Source organism: Ursus americanus, chromosome 9 (genome assembly GCF_024610735.1).
Source record: "Ursus americanus isolate L20-20 chromosome 9, mUrsAme1.1.p, whole genome shotgun sequence".
Lineage (NCBI taxonomy): Eukaryota > Metazoa > Chordata > Mammalia > Carnivora > Ursidae > Ursus > Ursus americanus.
The window spans coordinates 36,367,551-36,391,255 of record NC_142135.1 but is presented as its reverse complement, the minus strand read 5'-3'; the positions used below and the strand labels follow the sequence as shown (position 1 = coordinate 36,391,255).

The 23,705-nt window shown below is 34.4% G+C and overlaps 1 protein-coding gene across 7 annotated transcripts in view; it reads left to right on the top strand.

The window, feature by feature from the left end:
- The window catches only part of VPS13B (vacuolar protein sorting 13 homolog B), a 760,370-nt gene that overhangs the window by 250,315 nt on the left and 486,350 nt on the right, over positions 1 to 23,705 (top strand). For all 7 annotated transcript variants that reach the window (XM_087864704.1, XM_087864702.1, XM_087864703.1 and 4 more), the window contains one exon: positions 323 to 496. In XM_087864704.1, coding sequence (XP_087720830.1) covers positions 323 to 496 — 174 coding nt within the window. The remainder of the gene's footprint in view (positions 1 to 322; positions 497 to 23,705) is intronic.

Sequence of the window (23,705 nt, the reverse complement as noted above, 5' to 3'; positions counted from 1 at the left end):
AGTGCAACCTAAATTTCTAGGTAAGTTTAAAGAGGTACAAGATTTTGTTGAATATTTAGAATATAGTATGTTCAAATTCTTTCCTTTTACAATCTCATCTGAACATGTTCTGCATTCATTAGCTAAATATTAAGACTTAGTTTGTTAAGAGTTAAAAGTGCTTTTAACTTTATCAGTTATACTTTTTAAAATATAAATGTACAGCTAAAATGACCAAATATAACTGAAGTGTTATATTATGATAATATATTTTAAGATCAGGCATCCTCAAGCTACTCCTATATTTTTTTATAAGAATTTTTTCATTAATGTTTCTCTTCAGGTGACAGTGGAAAAGAGAAGTTGATTCCATTGCTTCAGGGTCCTTCTGACACTAAAGACCTTCATAGCAGCAAGTGGCTCAATGAGAGTAGAAAGCCAGAATCTCTCTTAGCTCCAGATTTGATAGCCTTCACAGTCCAAGTTCCACAGTATATGGACTACTGCCATAATTCCGGTGAGTACAAATTTATCATTATTCACTTATTTTGCATTTTATTTTCCAGTAAGCCTTTTAAAAAGGACTTTTTTTTAAAAAACCAATTTGTGTCCATTGGGATACTCTCTACACTTGTGCACTTTGAAATTTCAAGTGAAATGTTTCTGTATCATTTTTTGATATCATTTTGTTTATAAACAAAAATGATTTTATTTTTTATGAGATAATTCAGTTGTCAGTATAACAATCTTAGATTCACATCTTCTAAATCCAACTGAGTTTTAAAACCTACCATATCATGTAATAGGTAGAAAGTAGCCAAAGAAATTTAAAACATTGGAAAGAGCAAATATTTTTCCTTGGGATAGTAGCACTTTGTGACCCATCATTTGCCATTTTAAAATTGGGTATTTGAGCCTTCTCTAGTTTTGCAGAAAGGAAGAAATGCTGATAGTGAAACCAAGAAAAAAAAATCCTATTTCTTAGAGTTATTTTTCTAGTAGCATTTTGCCTAGAATCTATTTCATTTTATTTAACACCATAATAGCAAAGCCACACCTCTTGTGTTGAGAGGAGATACCAGAAGGATCAATAAAGACTGGGATAAAAGAAGATATGGTTATATCAGCCATTAGTTCGATTAGTCACTATATGGTTAGTAAAGGCAAAGTGGTAAAAGAGTCTAGAAATAAGATTGCTGTATACAGATTTCTTAAAAGGGTGAGGGGTGCCAGTTTTTTTAAAGAATTAAATGGCTAGTAAGGAAGTGCTTTCAAATAACTACCTAAGAGTAGAGCTTTCTTAATATTTAACAAGTATTATAACTTACAGAAAATGTTAAGCATCACTGCACTAAGTTCAAAGGGGGAAACCATGAAAAGATTTGTAATTAATGGACCAGACAGAGAGTACATGGAGGTGAATATTTGAAGCAGTGCACAAGGACATGAAAAATATTTGAAAAATGAATTTGGTACAGTAGCATTTGCAGCTGAATGGCATGCACGTCAGAAACTAGGAATTAGTATTTGAAACGTGAGCCTGAGGATCTTCTGTCAGCATGGTTCTAAAGACATTACTCCTCCAAAAAAAGTTTAGTCTGGTGAGAATTGGTATGGAACCCAAAGGAAAAACATGAGGATGAGGCCAAACCCAAACTAAGACTGTGCATATGGATAAAAGATTTTATCTATCTTTTAAGGCAGGGACTGGTAAACATTTTAATAAAGAGCCAGATAACTAATATTTTAGGCTTTGTGGGCCATATTGTCTCACTGTTAGCTCTTGAGTTCTGCTATTATAGCACAAAAATAGCTGTAGGGTAAAATGCAAGTGAATGGATAGGACTGTATATCAATAAAACCTTATTCACAAAAACAAGGGATGGGCCACATTTAGTGTATGTCATTTACTTATGTTTTAGGGAGAAGGTATTGGTGGTTAAATTACATCATTCTTTTTAAAATGCCTATTTAATCGTGTTCCTTAAATATGGTGTTTGGTAACCTTCTTTATATAATTTTCCATATAGTAGTTTTTTTTTTAAAGATATTTATTTATTTATTTATTTATTCATTCATTCATTCATTCATTTGTTTGACAGGTTGGGGGGGTGGAGGAGAAACAGAGGGAGAGGGAGAGACAGAATCTCAAGTAGACGCCACACTGAGGGCGGAGCTCAATGCAGGGCTTGATCTCACAGTCCTGAGATAATGACCTGAGTTGAAATCAAGACTCGGGTGCTTAATGGACTGAGCCATTGAGGCACCCCTCCATTTGATAGTTTTTGATAGGTTTTGTTTTCAAATCATCACATCATCCAAATGATATTAAAATGATCAGACTATCCAGTTAGAATTTTGATACCTAAGAAGGGACTAAGCTTATTTGAATCTACCATATATTAAAGTTGGACAGGGTCTCTCCACTTTTTGTTCTGCCACATACACAGAATTAATCAGTCGAGTTTATAATCTGATCTTTCTCATAACAATATTTTATATTATTTTTTGTGATTTAAATGCATTTCTAAGGTCACAAAAATATATTTGCATTTCCAACCTTTTATATAGGCCTAAAAGTAAACTACTATTAAAAAATTAATGATATTTTTAGGGTAAAGTTTTACATTTTTTCTTGCTGTGAGAGAATTTACCTAATTTTCAATATCACTGTTACGTTTAGTAATATGTTTTTGGATTTGTGTGTAAAATTTTAATGTGATTATGTATTTGATACTTTGAAATTCTTTCTTTGGGTATGTTTTAATCCTAAAGTGAAATATGTTTTTACTTAAACTACATTCACATACTTAATTTAGGGCACTTTTAAATTTAAGTTTTCGGTCCACCTTGGAACTGCCACCCACATTCACGGCTTAGGTATTTATGATATGGTTATGAGAAGGCTTTTAAGTATTATTTTTTAAAGCCAGTTTTAAAATAATATTGATTAATCTTATGTTCTTGTAACAAGATTTAAATTGAGGATGTATATGTGTATCTGTGTATGTATAATTCAGGAGTAGACAAATCATAAGTAAATAAATTTTAAATGAAGAAATAATTTATTAACAACTCTTTAAGACTTTATTGAAATATCACCCTTTCAGCAAGTACTTACATTGCCATTGCATACAAAATTTTTTTCTCTCTTAAAAACAAGTGCATGCACACACACATTGACACATACTTGTTGTTTTTCTACTCTTTACTTTTTCTTAGTACTTATCACAGTTTTACTGTAACATGTATATTGCTGATTTATCTTGTTGATTTTTGGTCCTGCTCTTAGAATTTATGCTTCATTTAAGCAGGAATTTTTGTCTGTTTTGATTACAACTGTATTCCTAGTGTCTAGAACAATATTCTGTATACCGTTGGCAGTCAACAAGTATTGAGTGAATGAATGAATGAATAAGTAAGCAATGATTACATTTACTTTTTTGTTTTGTTTTGTTTTTTGGTTTTTGAGGTTGGAGCAGCTAAGGGAAATGATACAGAGTCAGAAGTCATTCCTAATGTTTATTAAAAAAAGATTCTGGGTAGTTAAATCCTTCTAGTTGAACAGTTAAAGGGAAGCACAAGTAATCCTTGCCGTCTGTTTCACAAACAGATGTCCAGGTGAGGTTGTTAATGTACTTTCCCCATGGGTTTATAGAATTTGAATGAGAAGTATTTGCATATACAGTAATAAGTGATCAGCCAAGTGATGTGAGACCAATTGTGTGTTTTAGTGGTGTCTGGTGATCATTCTAAATGGCTTCTGACTATCAAGTGTGGAAGACAACTGCCTTCGTGCATACGCTCCCAAATTGAAAGTGGGGGATTAAAACTAGGGGCCAGAAAATGTTTTGAACGTATTGTAGAAGTCAGGAAGTAAGTTTTGAGAGTAGGTTAGTTAGGATAAAGTGGCAGAGTTTTATTTTTTATTTGTATTTTTTTTAGTTATCTCTATACCCAACGCAGGGGTCGAACTTAAGACCTGGGCATAAGACTCATGCTCTTCCAACTGAGCCAGCGAAGCACCCTGAGGCAGAGTTTTTTCATTCTGATTTCAGAATATGAGGGAATGGACAGCTTTATTAATGGGAATTAGCTATTAATATGACTGAAAGAAATATTAATGCCATTAGAAAAACTCATTATAAAAATACTTTACTATTTAAAAGATTCAATTTCATGTAAATTCTTTTATTTGTTTACCGAACAGGACTGTTTCTGGCATAGCAAATGTTATTTGTTTTTTACAAAGGAGGACCTAGAGGCCTAGAAGTTGTCTAGTGCTGAGCAAGTCAGACTCTGAACTTCACCTGGGGCTTCTAACTATATAACATTTTCCCACTGAGCTGTTTATCATTTTGTCTTTTCACCTTAGGGTGCATATTACTAAACATTGCAGACCCTAGCCCTTAAAAGTCCTTAAATTTGAGGAGCTCCTTCTTTACTTCATATGAAGCAAGCACTGTCAAAAGAGCCTTACTTTCAGCACACCTGCGTGGCTCAGTCGCTTGAGCCACCGAATCTCGGTTTCTGCTCAGGGCATGATCTCATGGGTCATGAGATCAAGCTCCAGGTTGGCTCTGGGCTCAGCCGGGAGATTTTTCTCTCTCCCTCTGCCCCTCCCCAACTCCTGCACTCATGCATGCGCGCGTGACACCTCTCTCTCTCTCTCTCTCTCTCTCTCTCAGAATAAATGAATAAATGTTAAAAAAAAAAAAAAGCCACAGCATTGCTTTGTTTTTGAAGCCTCAGCAAGTCCCTTTGCATCTCCCCCCCCCTCCCCATTGCATTCTGTACTTGACTGACTCTGATTGCAGTGAAGTACCTGAAGGCTTTTGTGGGAGCCCAGTGTGCCAGCCCACATTCTGTATTCATTGTTACTATTCATGGGAACCACTTAATGACACTTCTATTTCTTTGTTTTTGTTTTTGTTTTTTTTTTTAAGATTTATTTAGAGAGATCATGCGAGTAGTGTGGGGGGAGGGGCAGAAGGAGAAGAAGAGAATCTCCAGCAGACTCATCACTGAACACAGAGCCCCATGTGGTGCTCAGTCCCAGGATCCTAGATCATGACCTGAGCTGAAATCAAGAGTTGGTTGCTTAACCAGCTGAGCCACCCAGGCACCCTATGACGCTTCTATATTTTACATTCGTGTAGATATTAGGAATCAAATAAGAGAAATAAGATGCTTCTTTGGCTCTTTCAGAGGTAGAAGCACTTGTTGACTATAATTGTTGTATGTAAAATATTTTAAGATGGGTTCTAAATATGTTTTCCCTTTTAAATATAGACTGGCTCTTCTTCGTATGCTATATTTTACCTGTGGTTTATAGCAGGTTCTGCTTGTTAAAAAGTTCTGAGTCCTTGTTAATCTATATATTAATGTCTAAATAAATTTTGAGGTATCTGCTATTTAAGAATATAAAATGATTACAAAGTGCAATTTAAATTTAGAATCAAAGGAATTTAGTGGTCTTCCATCTCAATTTCTAAGCCAATGTTAGGACTTTTTAAAATGTGTTCCCTTCTCTCTGCGTGCTCTAGATCTCTTGGCCTTCTTTCAGTTTCCCACTGGTAATTATGCTTTTGCATATGCTGTTTTTCCTGTGTGGGATTCTCACAATTACCCTTACCTTTTCACCTTATACCTGTTTAATTCCAGCTCTGTCTTAAGATCATAGCTCAACTACTACCTCTTTAAGGAAGCCTTCCCTGATATTCTTTACCCTACTCCCCACTACCCAATTCGATTAAGTAGCTCTGTTACATTGATTTTTATACTTCACTGTACTTTGATAGCACTTAATGACAGTATGTATTTAGATAGGTGGGTGATTTGAATGCTGTCTGTCTTTACCACTTGACAGTGAGTTGCGTGAGGGCAGAATTAGTTACTGGTTGCTTATCATTTTATCTCCAGGACTTAACATTGCCCGACACATAGGGAATGCTTTGAGAAATCATTTGTTGAATGAATGAAGAGATAAACATTTATGACAGGTGGTCATGGGTATGAACATATTTGATAAGTTAGTAAGTCATTAATAAATGTTAATAGCCTTCCCCTTTCTCTCCTTATGCTTCTCCCTCCTCTTTCTTCTATGTACATATCTGTTGCTGGAGAGAATATCTACCAGCAGGTCTAATTACTATTAGATCCTCTGTTTGTTGAACAGTAACTTCCATTTCTTGGTTTGGTTTTAGTTTTATAAATGACATGAAATAATATATCAGCCTTAAATATACCTGACAGAACTTATTATCTTATTTTTCTTATTTCCTTCTTTCATTATACATCATCTTTAGTCTTTGGAATTTACATACGATCATATCCTTTCTGTTGAAACCTTAGTCTTTCTTGGCCACCAGGTGTTAAGAGAGGAGTTTCTGTAGGTCTTTTGAGTTTTTGCGTTTCTTGTGAATGGTGGCACTGATTGCCCTTTGTTCTGGACTATCTATTCAAGGATGTTTGTATGGTCAACTGCCTTGGAAGATAGATTTAGTGTCCCTCTGGAGCCAATGGAAGGTATGTTAACTTCCCATTGAAAAAGATTTGGTTCTTCAACTCAGGGTTCATCTCTTATCCTGCATCGCTCTGCGTGTGCAGACATCCATCCGGATACATTTTTGTCATCACCTCTGTGAAACTTGGGGGCAAAGGGAACTGAGGCAAATGTGTTGATAGTCATGCTGTTTGCTGTGCCATGAGTAATAAAGTCCTTTGTCTCTGACTCTGGAGTCTCCTGTCTTCTACATCATTTATAGCTGTGGTAGGGTAAAATTTTAGGCTCACAATTTTTGACACCAGAACAATGTAGTTTCTTGGTTCTCCTTGCTGAACTGTCTGCATGTCTCTCCTCAACCATGGTAGGTCCCTCCTTATCTCCAACACCCCCAGTGGATATCTGAAACTGCAGATAGTATTAAATCCTACATATACTATGTGTTTACCTATGCATACATATATAATAAAGTTCGAGTTCTAAATTAGGCGTAGTAAGAGGTTAACAGCAATAACTAATAATAAAAAAGAACAGTTATACAATATACTATAATAAGAATTTTATGAATATGTTCTTTTTCTCAAAATGGCTTATTGTAATGTACTCATCCTTCTTCTTGTGATCTAGAGATGATTAAATGCCTATGTGATGACACGAAGTGAGGGGAGTTGTTGGCATTGTGATACCAGGTTACTGTTGACATTCTGAGGATATGTTAGAGGAGGAGCATCTGCTTCTGGACTGTGGTTGACCGTGGGTGACTGAAACCATAGAAAGTGAACCTGCAGATAAGGGAGGGCTTACTGTATGTTTTCTTCTTTTGTACCTTAAATATAGGTCATTCCTGAGATTTTGTTACTGGTTTTCTTTCTACTTGGATGATGTAATCAACACTACTGTTTTTAGCAACCAACCATATGTTTATATCTCTCCATTTATTTTCCTTTGAAATCCAGACTCGAAATTTCAGCCACCTCTTGACCATTTCCCTGTGGATATTTTAATGGTGCCTAACACATTTAAAACTAAACTCAATGTAATCCTCCCACCCCGTTTCATACTCCATTATTCACTATTTCAATTAATGGCACTACTTCCCTCTTAATGCTGTAAATTTCAGCACTGGTTCAATTGTTCCTTCTTTTCCCCCTGCGTATGGTAGATGTTCCATAAAAGCTTTTTTTTTTTTTAAAACTTAATAGTCCAGGCTAAACATAATAAATTTATTTTAGTCATTTCCCATATGATATGTTCAGATTCATTGCTATACTGATTACTTCCACTACTTGTTTGAAAACGTGTCTCTTAAAATTTAACACAATCCTCCACATAACAAAAAGTAAAGAGTATATTTTCCAGATTTGTGTAGTGAGCTTCTACTTAGTTACTGTTTGTTTTGAGCTTATGTGCCACTGGAAACAAGAACTATTTTTCACATCAACTACTCTTAAGATAATAGTTTTCCATATTTCATATATCTAAATTAGTTTATGAATTTACTTGAAGAAATTCACACTTATTTCTTTGAAATTTCATCTAATTGATTTTGGCCCACCATTAATAAAGAAGATATCTTTGAAAGTATCTGTTTGACTGTAGTTACTTGTACAAGTAGGTCGAATGTGCTATTTTTGCTTTTATATATAAAATGCAAAATAACTATTTCTTCCTAAGATTAGAAAATTAGAATTATGTGATTATGATGTTATTTTAAAATAATGAAAAACAAGGTTCCTCTTAAAATGTCATTTAAATAAAATAGTTTAAGCCAGTCTTCCTAGTCCCCAGTGTAATCAGTTTGAGAAATATATATAAAGTTTTTAACTTAGCTAGTTTGTCGTATATTAAAAGTTATTTTATGTTTTATCCATCAAATATAGGCAACTTTTGATCACTGTTATTGGAAAGGAAAGTCACAATTACAATTCTCATCTCTGGAAATTCAGTTAAATTGGGGGGTAGTTCTCTTTCTTGATTAAAACATAACAGCAAACGTACATAATCTTATTTCGCCATTCAAGTTGGTTGGTTAGAATGTGAACTGCTAAGGAGTTTCTAAAATGGAGGCAGTACTTTAGATTGTAAATTTTAATTTATGGGGAATGTTTTTTGTTCCAAAAAATTCTCCTTATAATGTAGAATTAAGTGAATTGCCTCGAAGTTATGTTTTTAGTATTTTTGACAGGACACATGAGTAAGAATGCTTATATATTGTAGCAATTAAAGACAATTCACATTTGTGGTTTGGGCATAAATGTGTAAAAATTATACCCATCTATCTTATTACATTTCCTCTCTCCTCCCCAAGGACTTTACTATGTACTTTATCTGTAATTGTTGCCAGTTTTCTATCATGTTCCCACTGGGCTTCTGGTGCAAAAAATCTTATCCTCTTGATGACAGAGCTTGCCTGAATGATTTCATGCTCCTAGCATTTTTGTTCACGGGAATTAGGGGCAAAATGTAACTACAGCTGAACAGAACGTCTATTTTTGTAATTTTGGAGTTTAGGCTCTGTTATTGGAACTAAATGAAGAGATGCAGGTGTTCTCTAGTCCAAGCCCTTTGGGAGTTTTGATGGTAGATGCTTGAAAAGAAAATGCATGTGTTTCCAGAGTCAAACAGCAGCTGTGAGACAAGGATTTATGTTTTTCTCAGAACTTTGGGATTTCAAAATGTTACATTTAATCACAAGCACAGAAAGGGGAGCAAATGTTAAAGATGTTACGCATAAAAGTAAGTTTACTGATCTCTTTACCATACGAACTAGTTGTGGGAATATAGGAGCAAAGTGATTTTTAATCATAATATAAACAATTTCTAAAGGATTATGATAGTTACCAGGACATAGCCTTTTGAGAATGTTGCATTTGTAGCATAGAGAATTTTTTAATCCTACTAATTACTTAAGTTTTCTTTTTCCGTTTAGACATTCATGCACACACACAATGAAAGGCTTGGCAAAATATTTGCCAAATGAGTTTTGACTATAATTATTTTTGGAAAAGTTCAAGTAATATCTTGTAATAACACAATGTTTTCAAGTAGAAGAAGTATAAATTTCTGTCTCAGAGAGTAATCAAGGGAATTTACAGATATATTTAAAACATACCTATATTAAAGCTGATATATATTTAATAGTATTTATTACTCTGTCCAGAAAGTACCCTATATTAATCATGTTTTCCTTTAAAACTTAAAGTTTTTCTCTTGAGTCCTCTCATTTCCTACCTGGTTCTCTATACCCAACTGATCCCTATTCACTTAAAATTTTTCTTCAAGTTCTATAAACCTGCATATGTTTAGTTCTGGAAGCTGGGAGTGAATCCTTTACCTTGTCCCAGAATCTAACCTTCCTGATTGAAATATCTCCTGGAGGCCATGATGCTAGAAGTCAGGAACAGGCTCAATAGCAACAGGAAATTACTTTGCTCCTTTGAAAGGTCCCAGACTCTGGAGGGAAGCCAAGGGGAGATATCCCTTGAGACTTGTGGGTGACCAGTTGTTTCCTTCATTTATAGCACAAGGTCAGATTTTTGCATTTTTTACTGCCTCTATAATAAAGATAACTGGCATTCAAAGTAAATAAGTAGTAGCTTCATTTGTAAATAATAAATTATAAGAAGTGTTTCAGGTTGTGATGGACTTCAAGTGAATGTTACCAGAAAATGTGTAATGTTTTGTATATTTTTATATGGATCGAAAATATACCATTATTACTACAGTTTATATTTTAGAAAATGTTATGTTTTCAAAGCGAGGTGTTTTTTTTTTTTTTTTTTTTTTTTTTGCATTTCTTATCCAGATTTGAAGTTGGCTATATAGTAGCTGTCATGTAGGCCAAAAGAAAAGTAGCAGCCTTAGTGAACCAGTAGGAATTGATTTATGAAACACTTAGAAGTGAAATTCACACCAGTCTTTGCCACTTGACTCTTCCCTGTTTGTCTCATCTCTTCTAGAAGAAACTTGATTCTATTGCTTTCGCTTTCCTTATACTCAATACAGTATACATAGGAATCATCCTTATGCCATTGTTTGTTTTGTGAATAAATGATAGAGTCAGCTATCCATTAATGTGGGAGAGTTTAAGCACTGCTTTGGGAGTCTTTTTGTTTCTTTTATTTTCACCTTCCTCTGACTTTAGTCCTTACTCTTCCTCCTCCTTTGCTTTCTCCCTTCCCAGTCAATAACTCCCTTCTAAGCAGCACCACAGTACTTTGACCAGATCACATGACAGACAGTCCTAACTGTAAGATGCCTTCCTCTTGAGTAACTGAGAGTTCTAAGGGCAGGGATCATGACAAGTACATGATAGGTATTTGGTACATACAGGATGGTCCATAGGAAATGATTTTTTGCCATTTGGGTATGGCCTTGTTGTCTGTAGGCCTGCATCATTTTATTTCTAAATTGGTCTGTGGGGGAAAATATAGTTTGGCCTCAGTGTGTTAAAGAATTATTTTAAAAAAAGTACCATCATGACTCTTGTGTAGATATCAAATGGACAGATGTTAAAGATTATTAGCATCATTATCAATGAAAGTACCAGGCACATGTTACAACCAGATCAAGGAGAACTAAAAAAAAGAAACATTTAGAGATCAGTAATGCTGTAATAAATTGGGAAAGGGACACAAAACTAGCTTCTTCCACAGTGGGGAAGGACAGTCCATTGAACTTCTGCATGACAGTTTATTTACATCGATAGTCAGGAATTGCTTTGCGTTGTTCTCAATTCTCTGCAATGTACAGATTTGTTAGAAAGCTCAAAGACAGTGAAAGGTGCAGAGTCTCCACAGATTCGGACTCCGACCTGGAGGAGTGTACTCAAAACAATGCAGAGCCTTTCATTGAAGCACAATTTTTTTCCTACGAGCCTTACTAAATTCCAGATGGCTAGGCTATTTTTAGCTGTGGGTGGTTTAAATATAGAGGCAGGTCAGAAGTAATTTTGTGAGGCAAAGATTCAGTACATGGAGGGAAAATTAAAGGGAAATAATGCCACCGGCAGAGGGCAGTGATGAAGTAACAGTTTCCTCATGTTCAAAGGAGGCCTTGATTGTTGAATAATTGTGGGCTAATTCTGTAGACTGCAACTTGAGTTAAATTTTGAAACCTTGTCATAGTAAGTTCTCTTCAGCCAGGTGCTTTGTCAGTACCTACAATTCACCAGAAAAAAAAAGAGTTTTGTGTTAATTAAATAAATAAAATGTTTGAACCTGATTTTTATTTTTATTATTTATTTATTTATTTTAAAAAAATTTTTTATTATATTATGTTAGTCACCATACAGTACATCCCCGGTTTCCGATGTAAAGTTCGATGATTCATTAGTTGCGTATAACACCCAGTGCACCATGCAATACGTGCCCTCCTTACTACCCATCACCGGTCTATCCCATCCCCCCACCCCCCTCCTCTCTGCGGCCCTCAGTTTGTTTCTCCTAGTCCATAGTCTCTCATGCTTCATTCCCCCTTCTGATTACCCCCCCTTTCTTTATCCCTTTCTGATTTTTAAGTACACAATGTCTTCTAATTTATTAAAAAGCTCTTGCATTGAAAGGATTCATACAACAAATATTTGAACATGTGCTCTGTGTCAGGTACTGCTGTATGTCAGGTACTGCTGTAGGTGTTAGAAAGAGGAGGGAAGTGTGTGTGTGTGTGTTTGTTTATACAAGGAAGAGGAGTTCCCTAACCTCACAGAGGTAACATTCTCTTGATTGTAACATTTTTTTTAGTTGATAATTTGTTATATTGTATTTTTTCTTATGAGAATTAAATCTTTTTTTTAAAGATTTTATTTTTTTGAGTGGGAGAGTGAGCAAGAGAGAGAGAGTCCACACAAGCTGGGGAAGAGGCAGAGGGAGGGAGAAGCAGGCTCCCTGCTCAGCAGGGAGCTGGGTGAGGGGCTTGGTCCCAGAACCCTGGGATCATGACCTGAGCTAAAGGCAGACACTTAACCAACGGAGCCACCCAGGTGCCCCGAGAATTAAATCTTTTATGTCATGTTGGCTAAACTAGAAGAGGCCTTCTTCAAATGTAAAAATTATGTCTTATCTGATTTTTTCTGCTGAAAAGATAGAATTCTGAAATAATATGAAAGTATATGCAAGAGTACACTGGACAAAGTTCTGCAGAACTCAATTACAGATAAATAACAAAAACAATAATAGAAATCCATCAGAGCAAAATGTCCAAAGGAGACAAAAGTAAGAAACAAATGATCAAAAACACATGAAAAAATTCAAACTGATAACTAGTGAAAGAAATGGTTATTAAAACAATAGGGAATGCTTTTACCTATGAAATTGATATTTAATAAATTGTAAAACTGAAAGCTGAGAAATTTCTGAGATGAGCACTTCCATAAAGCTCTGGTGGGACTGTGAATTGGTACAAACTCTCCAGAAATCAATTAAAAAAAATTTATTAAAGACCTAAAGTGTGGTCATCCTTTATAATCCCATTTTCAGACTGTATCCTAAGGGAGTAATCCAAGATGCATTTAAAGACTTGTATTTAAGACATAAGGGTATTCACGTCAGCTTAATTATAATAATATGTCATCTTTGTGGTCTAATAGTAGGCAAATTATAAAATAGAGTGTATCCATAGAAGAACATCTTTTATATCGGCCAATAGAAGATACATATTATCAGAAGATATTCGTATTAAAAACTTGTGTAGAAAATAAAAATATAAACCTACATATGATAAAGTTATATGTAGTTTTAAAAATTTTCTTTTCAACTTATGCATATGAATATATGTTTACATATACTCATGTAATGTGTTCATAGAAAAATTACTAAATTTTGTGACTATCAGTGCTTGTTGGGATTATGAGTCATTTCTCATTCATATTTATACTGTCCTGTAGTATTTGATGTTTTCTGCAAATATAAATATTTTTAAATATTTCTTTTCCAAAATACTTATTTACAACTAAGTTGTTCATGGATTATTATTTTTTTGCTTACAAGTAGGCATTCTTGCACATCAATTCTTATATAACCTTTGATATTTTGAAAACACATATGTGCCCTGAAAGCCACAGAGTGTACAGTTTAGTATTTAAAGAGGTTTTGGGGGGTCTTAGTGTATATCTGAATAGAACAGCAGATTTCAAGGCAGCATAATTTGCATTTCTCCTTATAGTCCAGTGAGTAAAATGTTTAAAATCACTTAATCTTTTTCTGTAATTTGTTTTCTATTTAAAATTAAAATACATTTTTTCTTTAAATATAGTTGAAATTTTATTTTATCATTGGTTAACTCTCTGGGATAGTACAAAACAAACCTTCAGTGAGTTTTGATATAAGTGTTCACTTGAAAGTGAGCTCTTCAAAATGTTTGAATGCATTTTTTACGTAGGAACAAAGAATTGTCATTGTTAAAATCCAAGGCCAACTCATAAATTTTTTGTTAAACTCAACGATGAAGTTGAGATACTCAAATTCTTTTTTTTTTTTTTTTTAAAGATTTTATTTATTTATTCGACAGAGATACGAGAGAGGGAACACAAGATGGGAGAGGAAGAAGCAGGCTCATAGCAGAGGAGCCTGATGTGGGGCTCGATCCCATAACGCCGGGATCACGCCCCGAGCCGGAGGCAGACGCTTAACCGCTGTGCCACCCAGGTGCCCCAAGAGATACTCAAATTCTTAATGAAAACTAGAAAGAGTTAGAGATAGTACTTTATTGGAAGAATACTAAGTAAACTTAGTATCTGAAGTCATTGTATTTAAGGTAAAAGTAGACTTAGGAGAATGGAATAGTAAAAAGATGCTTTTAGAGAGACATTGAAAGAGATTTATTGGCATTTCATGGACATCACAGGTTGATAACAGTGCTGCTTTTTGTGGTTTTTAGTCTGATTTCTAAACTTTACTCTGAATTCTTAGCTGACCATTGAAAAACACAGGGTTTAGGGCACTGATTCCCCCACATAGTAAAACATTCATGTATAAATTGGCTCCCCCAAAACTTAACTATTAATAGCCTATGGTTCACCAGGAGCCTTACTGATAGCATAAAGAGTTGATTAATATGTATTTTGTATGTTATATGTATCATAATGTGGTGTCTCTCCTGATGGGATGGGGCCCCCCAAGTGTGGGGCAACCTGGTTGGGTAGAAGCCAGCAGCTCATGCAGTGAAAGAACTCACCTCAGGCAGAGCAAAGGAGATAGAAGTTTATTGAATATGCCTTAAGGGTCTGGTGGGCAGGACAGCAGAGGAGAGACTCTGTCAGGATGCAGTAGATGGGGGCTGTATTTAAAGAGAAGGTGAGGACCTATGGATACTTATGGAATTTTCCCTTTTATTTTTTTGGAAACTGTGCCTGGTTGTAAATGGTCCATTGGTTAGTTAGGGGCTATGGATATTTTGAGGTGGGTCACTTGATGGGCCTGTCTGTATTCAGCCAGGGGGTTGGAGTCACTGTGGGCCCTTTTTCTGTAATCCATTGCTTAAGCCTGTTGCCCAGAAGTGGCCTCTACATTATATACTGTGTTCTTAAAATAAAGTTGGCAAAAGAGAAAGTGTTATTAAGAAGATCGTTAAGGAAAATACATTTACAGACTGTATTTATTGAAAAAAATTTGCATGTAAGTGGACTTAGCACAATTCAAACCTGTGTTGTTTAGGGGTTAACTGTAGTGTTGTTTTTTCCCCTTCACTCATGTATTACTTATGATTATTAGCTATGATTGGGGTTAATTCTGAACTCCAGTAGAGAAATAGAACATTTTCTTGGAGTGACTGGATAGGAAGTGACAGAGGAACAGGAAAAAGAAAGTCAAGAATTAAAAAATTACATGAGCATGAAATTTTCTGAAATAATGAGTTACAGTTGATGAAAAGCAGGCAGAATTTAGTGAATAATCTTCAGGGGAAGAAAGAACGTGATGGGCAGCCGCTGCATGGAGAGGGAAGGAAAACTAGGCAACATTAAACTAGCGGTTACTGGGTGAGAGTTTTGTGTTTCTTCTTAAGTCAATTTGATATTGTTAAATTATTAATTGCCAGTTATCCTTAAAATAAGATTTTGTTATAATTACTATCTTGCGTAGAATATATAAATTTTAAGGGAGAGAGACTTTCAAGATCATTTTTAATCTAGAAGAAAAGAATAAAGCAAACATTTTTCAGGTGGTCAGATGTCCTCAGAGTCAAGCAGGCAGTGAATGGAAGAGATCTGACTGGCTCTCTTGTCTGAGGTTTTTTTTATTGTGTCTATTCATTTAAAGGACCCTTTTCAGGTAACCAGGTAGTTATCTTTATTCATTCCGTGCATACTTTGTACTAGAACCTTAGGATATAAAGATGAAAAAGACCTTTTTTACTTATTAATGAGCTTATAGTTCATTGAGATACATAGGTAAAGCATATAACTAAAAGGTAGTTAAAACATCGTTATAAAACAAGGTAGTGTGAATTCACATTAAAGGAAGCTTTAATTCAGACTTGGAACTTGGGAAAAGTTTCCTGGAATCAGTCATGTCTAAGATAAGAGCTTAATTATGAGCTAAAGGAGAAACAATGGGTCAGGTTTCAGGAACGGGCAAATAAGTTCCCTGGAATGGCAGCTTGGAATGGAACAGGAGCATGATAAGAGTTAATGCCTGGTGAGGTCAGCAGTCTCTCCAGGCAATGAGAGGCCTTGAAAGCTGTTTTAAAGGTTTTGGACTGAGAGCTAAAGGGAGCATTTGGAACTTTTTATCATATATATACTTTAGAAACCAATTTAGGGAGCAGGGTGGATGAGGGTAAAAGACAAGAGACAGGGAGATCAGGTAGGAGAATGTTGCAATGAAGAAAAGAATAATGTCAAAGAAGAGAGTTACACACATTTGTGGGATTGTAGTGTGTTGGAATCAGTAGGAATTGATGGTTAATTGAAGATGATGGCTAAGGGAAAGGGCACAGTAGGTAAACACCCAGGGTTCTAGTTTGGAAAGCTGGGTGCACAGTAGGGCCCCTTTCACTGAGATGAGGCAAAAAGGAACAAGAAGCAAGTTTTCTTTAGGGTGATAGAGGCAATTGGTATAATACTAATATTTTTCTAGTTCTTCCTATGTGGCAGGAATTATTCCAAGCATTTTAAGTCGAGCTCAAGCAGTTTGACTTTAGAACTCTTACTCTTAACCATTCCACCGAAGAGCAAAGACTGTGGAGAAATTCAGACCCTAAATCATTGATTATTCAGTTTATTGAATTCTGTTTAATATTATTTATGTCTGCTAGTGCTTGCACAACGCTGCTAGTGGCTGTTAAAAAAGATATTCAGATCAGAGCCCCATTAAGTTGTATACACATACAGCTAATTTTTTTTTTTAAGATTTTTATTTATTCATTTGAAACTGTGAGAGCATGAGCAGGGGGAGAAGCCGAGGGAAAGGGAAAAGCAGACGCCCCTCTGAGCCAGGAGCCAGATGTGGGGCTTGATCCCAGGACGCTGGGATCACAACCTGAGCCAAGGACAGACGCTCAACCATCTGAGCCACCCAGGTGCCCCAACATACAGCTAATTCTAAAAATAAGCTTGCCAAATGATGCAATTGGTTGGGAGAAATGTACTATCTGAAAATAGAGGTTAATTGGAATCGATAAGGGAGGATTTAATGATACTAGGAAAGGTTTTTCAAAGAGGGATTGATATTTAAGTCTGGAATGATAGAATACTGCATATGAAATAAAAATTTTTATTGTTTAAGCATTATAAGTGCTTTTAATTGTCCTATACTGTTTAGTTTTAGATGTTTGGTAATTATTCAAGTCCATTTTTTGGTAAAAGTATAAAATGTGTAATTGTTAAAAAAAAGTGGTACATATTTATGGTGAAATAGTTTTCTTTCTAAAGTATTTCAGTATATTCAGATAACTATAATCAAAAAATTGTATTTTTATGTGATTGTAAAATATAAAGCATTTAGGATATTTATTATTACTGCTTTTGTTTTCTTAGACAAATTTTTAAAGTTAAAATAAGTATTGGGACCATTAAATTGTATTTAGTTTTTATGTGGTTTAGCTTGGAGTTAATTATTAAGTAGAACTTGATTTTTAGCCTTAGAAAAACAAATGCAGAAGTTAATAAGCCCCCCCCCCCCGCTTTTATTGGATTCATTGTTAACAAGGCATAGCATAAGTAAGTCTCAGTCAGCCTGTGAAAGGGATGACTTAACACAACTGTTGATGCATTTGGAGTGAAACATCTTTATCAAGTTAATACAAGAAGCAGTCATGCCCTACTTGAATTACTCATTTATTATAGCTGAACAGCAGCCTGCATGTGGACTTTGAAATCCTGGGAAAATAAGATGCCTACGTACATCCAAATGTTGAAAGCCTTTACTCCTCAGCAGCTGGAAAATGTTGAGCTCTGTTGTCATCCATTAGGTTTTTGGCCTTCAGGGAAATGTGATCAATTTAATTACTGACCAGCTTTATCCATTACTTTTAATGACTGTAGCCTCTGAAGTAAGCCTCTGAAGTTTGTAGCTTAAATGATCATATTTAGATATGTACACTTAAAATTTATGAAAATTAAACACGTAGGCCTAGATGATTATACTTTGCTTATATGTTTGTCATATGTACTCAGATCCCTAAAAATATAAAATAATTCAAATATATTAATAGAGGTTAGCTTATTTACTTTAAATGAAGTCTAAAATGTGTTTGTGTTTAAGAGTAACAAAATATGCTGCACGTATTTGCTGTTCTGGGGTAAGTTTTATATAATCCATTTGTGTGCAAAATTTTTACATTTCCTAAATATAGTCTGGGTTATTTTTAATCACAATTATTTATAAACAAAACTGTTAATAATTATTTGTGCTTTTTATCTTTTTTTCACTACTATTTTGATGTCAAGTCCAAGGAGGATTTGTAGAAAATATCATGGCGTGATAGAGCATAGCTAAGAGAAATTCATATTATATGAAGAAATGTATTTGTAACTCTGAGGCTATTGGGAATTCTGGTTCTAGCTCTGGAACCCATTCTTTCTATAAATCACTTGATCTCATGTTGAATGTTTCTTAATCTATTAAATGATTGCAGTACGAGGCACTGAATATCTTTGTGTTGACTGTCCATTGTATAAAGACACTCCTTTAAAGAGGTCACCATTCATGTTACAAACCAAGGGAATTTGCTTATTATTGTTATTTATTACAGTGTTTTTCAGGCAGATGACATTAAAATCTTTCTAACAAAATTGGTATGTTATGACAGTATCTAACAGATAGATGTAAAATTGAGAAAAGCACCTTGTGGTTGAGTTGATGGCTATAAGACAATATTGAAGATACCACGTTTGGCTAGTTCCTGTATTTATGTGTTAAAATATTTGTAATGGTTGAAAAGTGTAAGATATCCTCATTGACAAACAATTGATGTTCATATTTAGAGGCGTAATGCAGGTGCCATACTGGGAAGATTTTGCAGAGACAATAACTGAGCAGTAGAAAAGAGTTAGGGAGATATACCAGAAATATGGTATACATACGGTATTTACTTATGCAATAACTTGATGTACAGGTTAACGATATGCTTCTGAACAATATAGTTAGAAAAGAGGTAATGAGAGAATTATATTTTGAAATGTGTTATAAAAAAAGGTTAAATATTAGTTTTTTATGGCCAGAAGGGTCCTGTTCTGAGTTTGAAAGAATGAATCTGAGTGGTCATAAATTATGTAAAATAAAAAAAAGCAACAAAATATGTATATAGGTATATAATGTAAGTAAGTGTTAACACTAAAGATGAGTTTAGAATTGAGTCACTTCTTTATGGCTCTTTTAATTATGTTTTCAGGTATTACAACTGTACATAGCATTTCTGTGCCAGACCAGGTCAAAGATAGGAAGAGCATATGTTATTCTAGTACCCATAAATTTTAAATAAACTTGTAATTGTGTTTGTAACATTTTTGGGGGGTAAAATTTGAAAACTTGTGTAGCTATTTTTGTTATAAAACTCACAAATGGGTTTTTTGAAAAAATTGTATGGATTGACTATTTTTCTAAGGGTTTATATAACAGATATCATTACTCACCATGTTTGTATTGAATAATATATAAAATCAGGTGCTAATTCATTCTTAAAATGAAAATGCTCTCTTATTATGATACTTAATGCAAAAATTCAAACACAACAGAAAAATGTATAGGCTTATTAGCAATCATCTGAAATACTATGACCTAAAGATTAACTAGTGTTGATATTTTGACACACATGTTTTCAGATACTTTTTATATGATTACCTGTATAAATACACAATCCTGCATGAATAATTTTCGTACCATATATTCTCTTCTGTACCTGCTTTTTCACTCTCCCATGTTTTAAAGCCATCTTTCTATGATAATAAATACAGCTTTTCATCCTAATTTTACATGACATTGTAGCGTTCTGTTGTATGCTTACACATATAATGGATTTCTTCTTGGTAGATAGTATGATTGGTGGGTATTTAAATTTTTCTAATTTTGTACTAATATAAAAAAAGCGATAGGAATAATTTTGTTAACACTCATCTTTGTGAACTTGCCTAACAAAGTAAATTATTAAAAGCATATTTTGGTGTATTATTTTGCACTTGAGAACGATTTAAATTTATTTTTCAAATACTTAATTAGTGCTAAGCTAGTATTAACTACAAATTTTAAAATGCAAATGGTTAACTTTGCAGAGAATTCAAATGAGTCTTACTTGTCTTTGTCTTAATACATTATTAACAGTAAGATTGTTTTTTTTTTGAAATTTCTGAGAGGTCATGCAAATAGCTCATTGACATGTAAATTTATTTTCCTCTAGAAGGTTTTAATACTTACACCTACTCAGAATTATTTCACACATCGTTTCTTCAATTTCATTTGCAGCATCATTTAGGAGAAAGAGATTGGACTTTAAAATCAGGCAAACTTGTTTTCAAATACATATTTGCTTTTATTGTCGTGACTTGGAAAATAAACTTAAATCTCCCTGAGTTTATTTTCCCATATGTAAAATTTGTAAAACAAATCCACTCCCTTGTAGGGTTTGTTTTGAAGATTAAAGGTAGTGAATATAAAGAGCTAGCACCTATTACTTAATTTTATGTACACCTTGCAAAAATTTATGTATGTGAAAAACTTAATGCAGTTTTGGCAATTTTTTTTATTAGAGTTTTTTATTTTCATCAACAAAATGATTACATATTTAATGTGAGTTTATGTTTTTAGTTGTTTATTCTGCTAAATTTGTAGATTCTTTCTTAGTCTGTCATTACATTAAAAAAAAATTGGAATTAACATGAGCTAAGTAGTTTGCTATGCTGTTTTAATACATGATTGTGAACTATAACCTGCTGATCTAGAACGACCATGTGCCACAAAGAAAAGTTTTATTTGCAAGATCAGACTTGCATGTGTTTATAAATCTTTAAATCTCCCTCTTTTGAGTCGTATCCTTTGATATCCTTCCTTACAGCTGTCTTATTTCAGATCTCCAAGCAAATATTGTGTGTGTGTGTGTGTGTGTGTGTGTGTGTGTGTGTGTGTAAAGCCAAGGGTGAACACAGTTATGCAGGATTCCATCAGTTCATGTGCTCTAGTTTGCTAATCTTACTCTCTTAACTCCAGTTCCGAACTACTACCAGAGCTCCTTTATCTCTTGTTGTACCTCAGTGAATAGCACATGGCCATTAATCTGCTCTTTGGTAAACCTGTCACTCGTTCTAATTAATTTTATGTCAACTTTTGAAAAATAATTTTGTCAGTTAAAAATCTCAGTAGAGTGTTGGTTGTGGAATAAATACCATTAACAGTATGCAACTGCAACCTAGTAACATTGTTATGTTGGGTGTCTTCTGTATCCCAAACAAATGGTTCTTTGAAATCTGTTTAGACTTTACTCAACACAGTGAATAGTAACTTAAAAATTGTTGCTGTACCCACAAATCAGCTTGTGACCAACTCTAGTGGATGTTTGAATAAGAGTACAGGTTTCCAGATCCTAAATGCTTTGTTCTTTCAAGCCGAGGTGTTAGTTATGAAGGGGAGTTGACTTGCAGATATGATAACTTTTTCTGTATTTCCTTGCTAGTTCTCCTTTTCCTTCGCTTACCTGTTCAAGGGCAATTGCCTGCATTCCTCTAGTGCTGGGTTCAAACCTCAGCTCTACCATTTATTGGGTGTTTGTCGCTATGTGCTGTGTACCTCAAGTATTCTTAACTGGGAAATGGAAATATTAATAAACACTAGCCTACTTCATAGGGTTATTGAAAAGATCAGATATATTAACATAGATGTCATTTTTTATAAATGAATTTCTGTGCATATTATTAAAGTATTAAATGCTTTTATTGGGTGCTCATTAGTGTCAGGCACCATTTTAAGGGTGCTCTCTCATTTTATCATAGTAACCCCATTATGGAACAGGAACTTTATTTTTTAAAAAAGTTGAAAGTAGTAAGTGTTATGTGATCCATTAAAGGTGTTTATGTAAGATGAGGCAGAACTTGAGTTTGAAGTTCTTGGCTTTATCTACATCTAAAGATTAGTGAGAGAACGTACATTTATGTTTTATGTTTAAATAAAATGTTTAGGGTATAGATGTATTCTTTCTTATGACTTCTCAATTTAACTGATTGTATTTTCCCATCTACTAAATTAACTACTCATAGTATCAAGTAAGAGGGCTACTACTGTCGTTCTGTCTCTCCGTAGCTCCTTACTTCAACTGTCTCTGAGGGAGCTCAGTCTAAGAAGGCAGGGCCATCCCAGATTTTCTGCTACATCAAGATTGCTATCACGACATCATTGAGGGGTTTGAAGAGAGTGAATTTTCTGCCCATTAGTATACTTATATGGCCATTGCTCATATTCTCTAGCCAGAGGACAAATTTGTCATTTAAAAGCACTTGAGAAAGAGAAGAGAAAGAGAAAGCATGATTATTTTGCAAAATTGGTGCTAGAGACAATGGGCACACACTTTCTGTATGGTTCAGATTTCCTTATAATCCATGCTGTGCTTTAACTTCATCCCTTGCTGTATTTTCCCTGTAGTGATACCACCGTTAAAGGAATTGAGGTGTTACTAAGAATGAAGAATGTTTTAAATATTTTGAAGCCTCCTACATTCTAGGATCAGTGAATCCAAAAGTGAAATTCTAGTAGTAATAAGATTTTGAAGCAGCTACAGAAATCCTGTGTATAGCCTCCCATGCAGTTCAGCTTGAGAGTGCTTGTTTCTTTTGTGTGATTATTTGGTGCTGAGTGTGGCTCAGTGCCTGAAAGATTCTCATTAAGTAAAGATACAGTAAAGATTCCTCACTAGGGAGATCTGCTTTTCCATTAATGCTTTATCTACCTATTTATTTCTATCTGTAGTATTTATTTCTATCCATAGCTTCTGAGTAAATTTTGATGTTTGCATAGTCCTAATTTAGTAGAGTAATATCATTGATGACAGATGGCATAGTATAGTGGTTAAAAACTGGGCTTCGAAATCAGACTGATTCCTGGCGCAAGTATGTCCTATATCTGTGATCACGGACAAGTTTCTCAACTCTTCAGTAACTTCGTTTTCCTCATTGGTAAGATACGAATAATAATAATATCTATGTCATAGGCTTGTCATGAAGATTAAGTGAACTCATGTAAGTTAAGCATTTAGAATAAGATTTGGCACATACAAATGTTAGTAGTTATCATTGTAATGACAAAAGTGTGTGACTGGAACTCAAAAAAACCCAAAAAAGTAGTCTTTATTTCCTGGTTTATCTAAAATCACTTTGCTATGAGAGGATTCAGGTACAAGAAAAGAAGGAAAAGTTTAATGAAGTTCATATTTTCTATTGGCAAATATGATTGCTTTAAAAGAAAACCTTTTTTTTTTTTTCATAGAATAAAGCATTGGTTCCACTGGCTAAAAGGAGTTGATACAATTTGTCCAGCATTGGATTGTTCCAGTCAGTTCTGTAAAGATAAAATATTAAATTTGTACTATCCCCTAACATTCATAGTGCCAACATTTTCTTTGAGCGGCAGATGAATCTTTGATTATCTGTTAAAAAATTTCTCTTAGGTAATTCACAGGCACCTTAGACTCAGCACTTCCAACTTCATTTCTCCCATTTACTTCAAGGTTACACTTTGACCTGTATTCTTCTGTATCGATGAGTGGTGGTATTATAAGTGCAATCAGAAACCTGGGGATTGCCCTA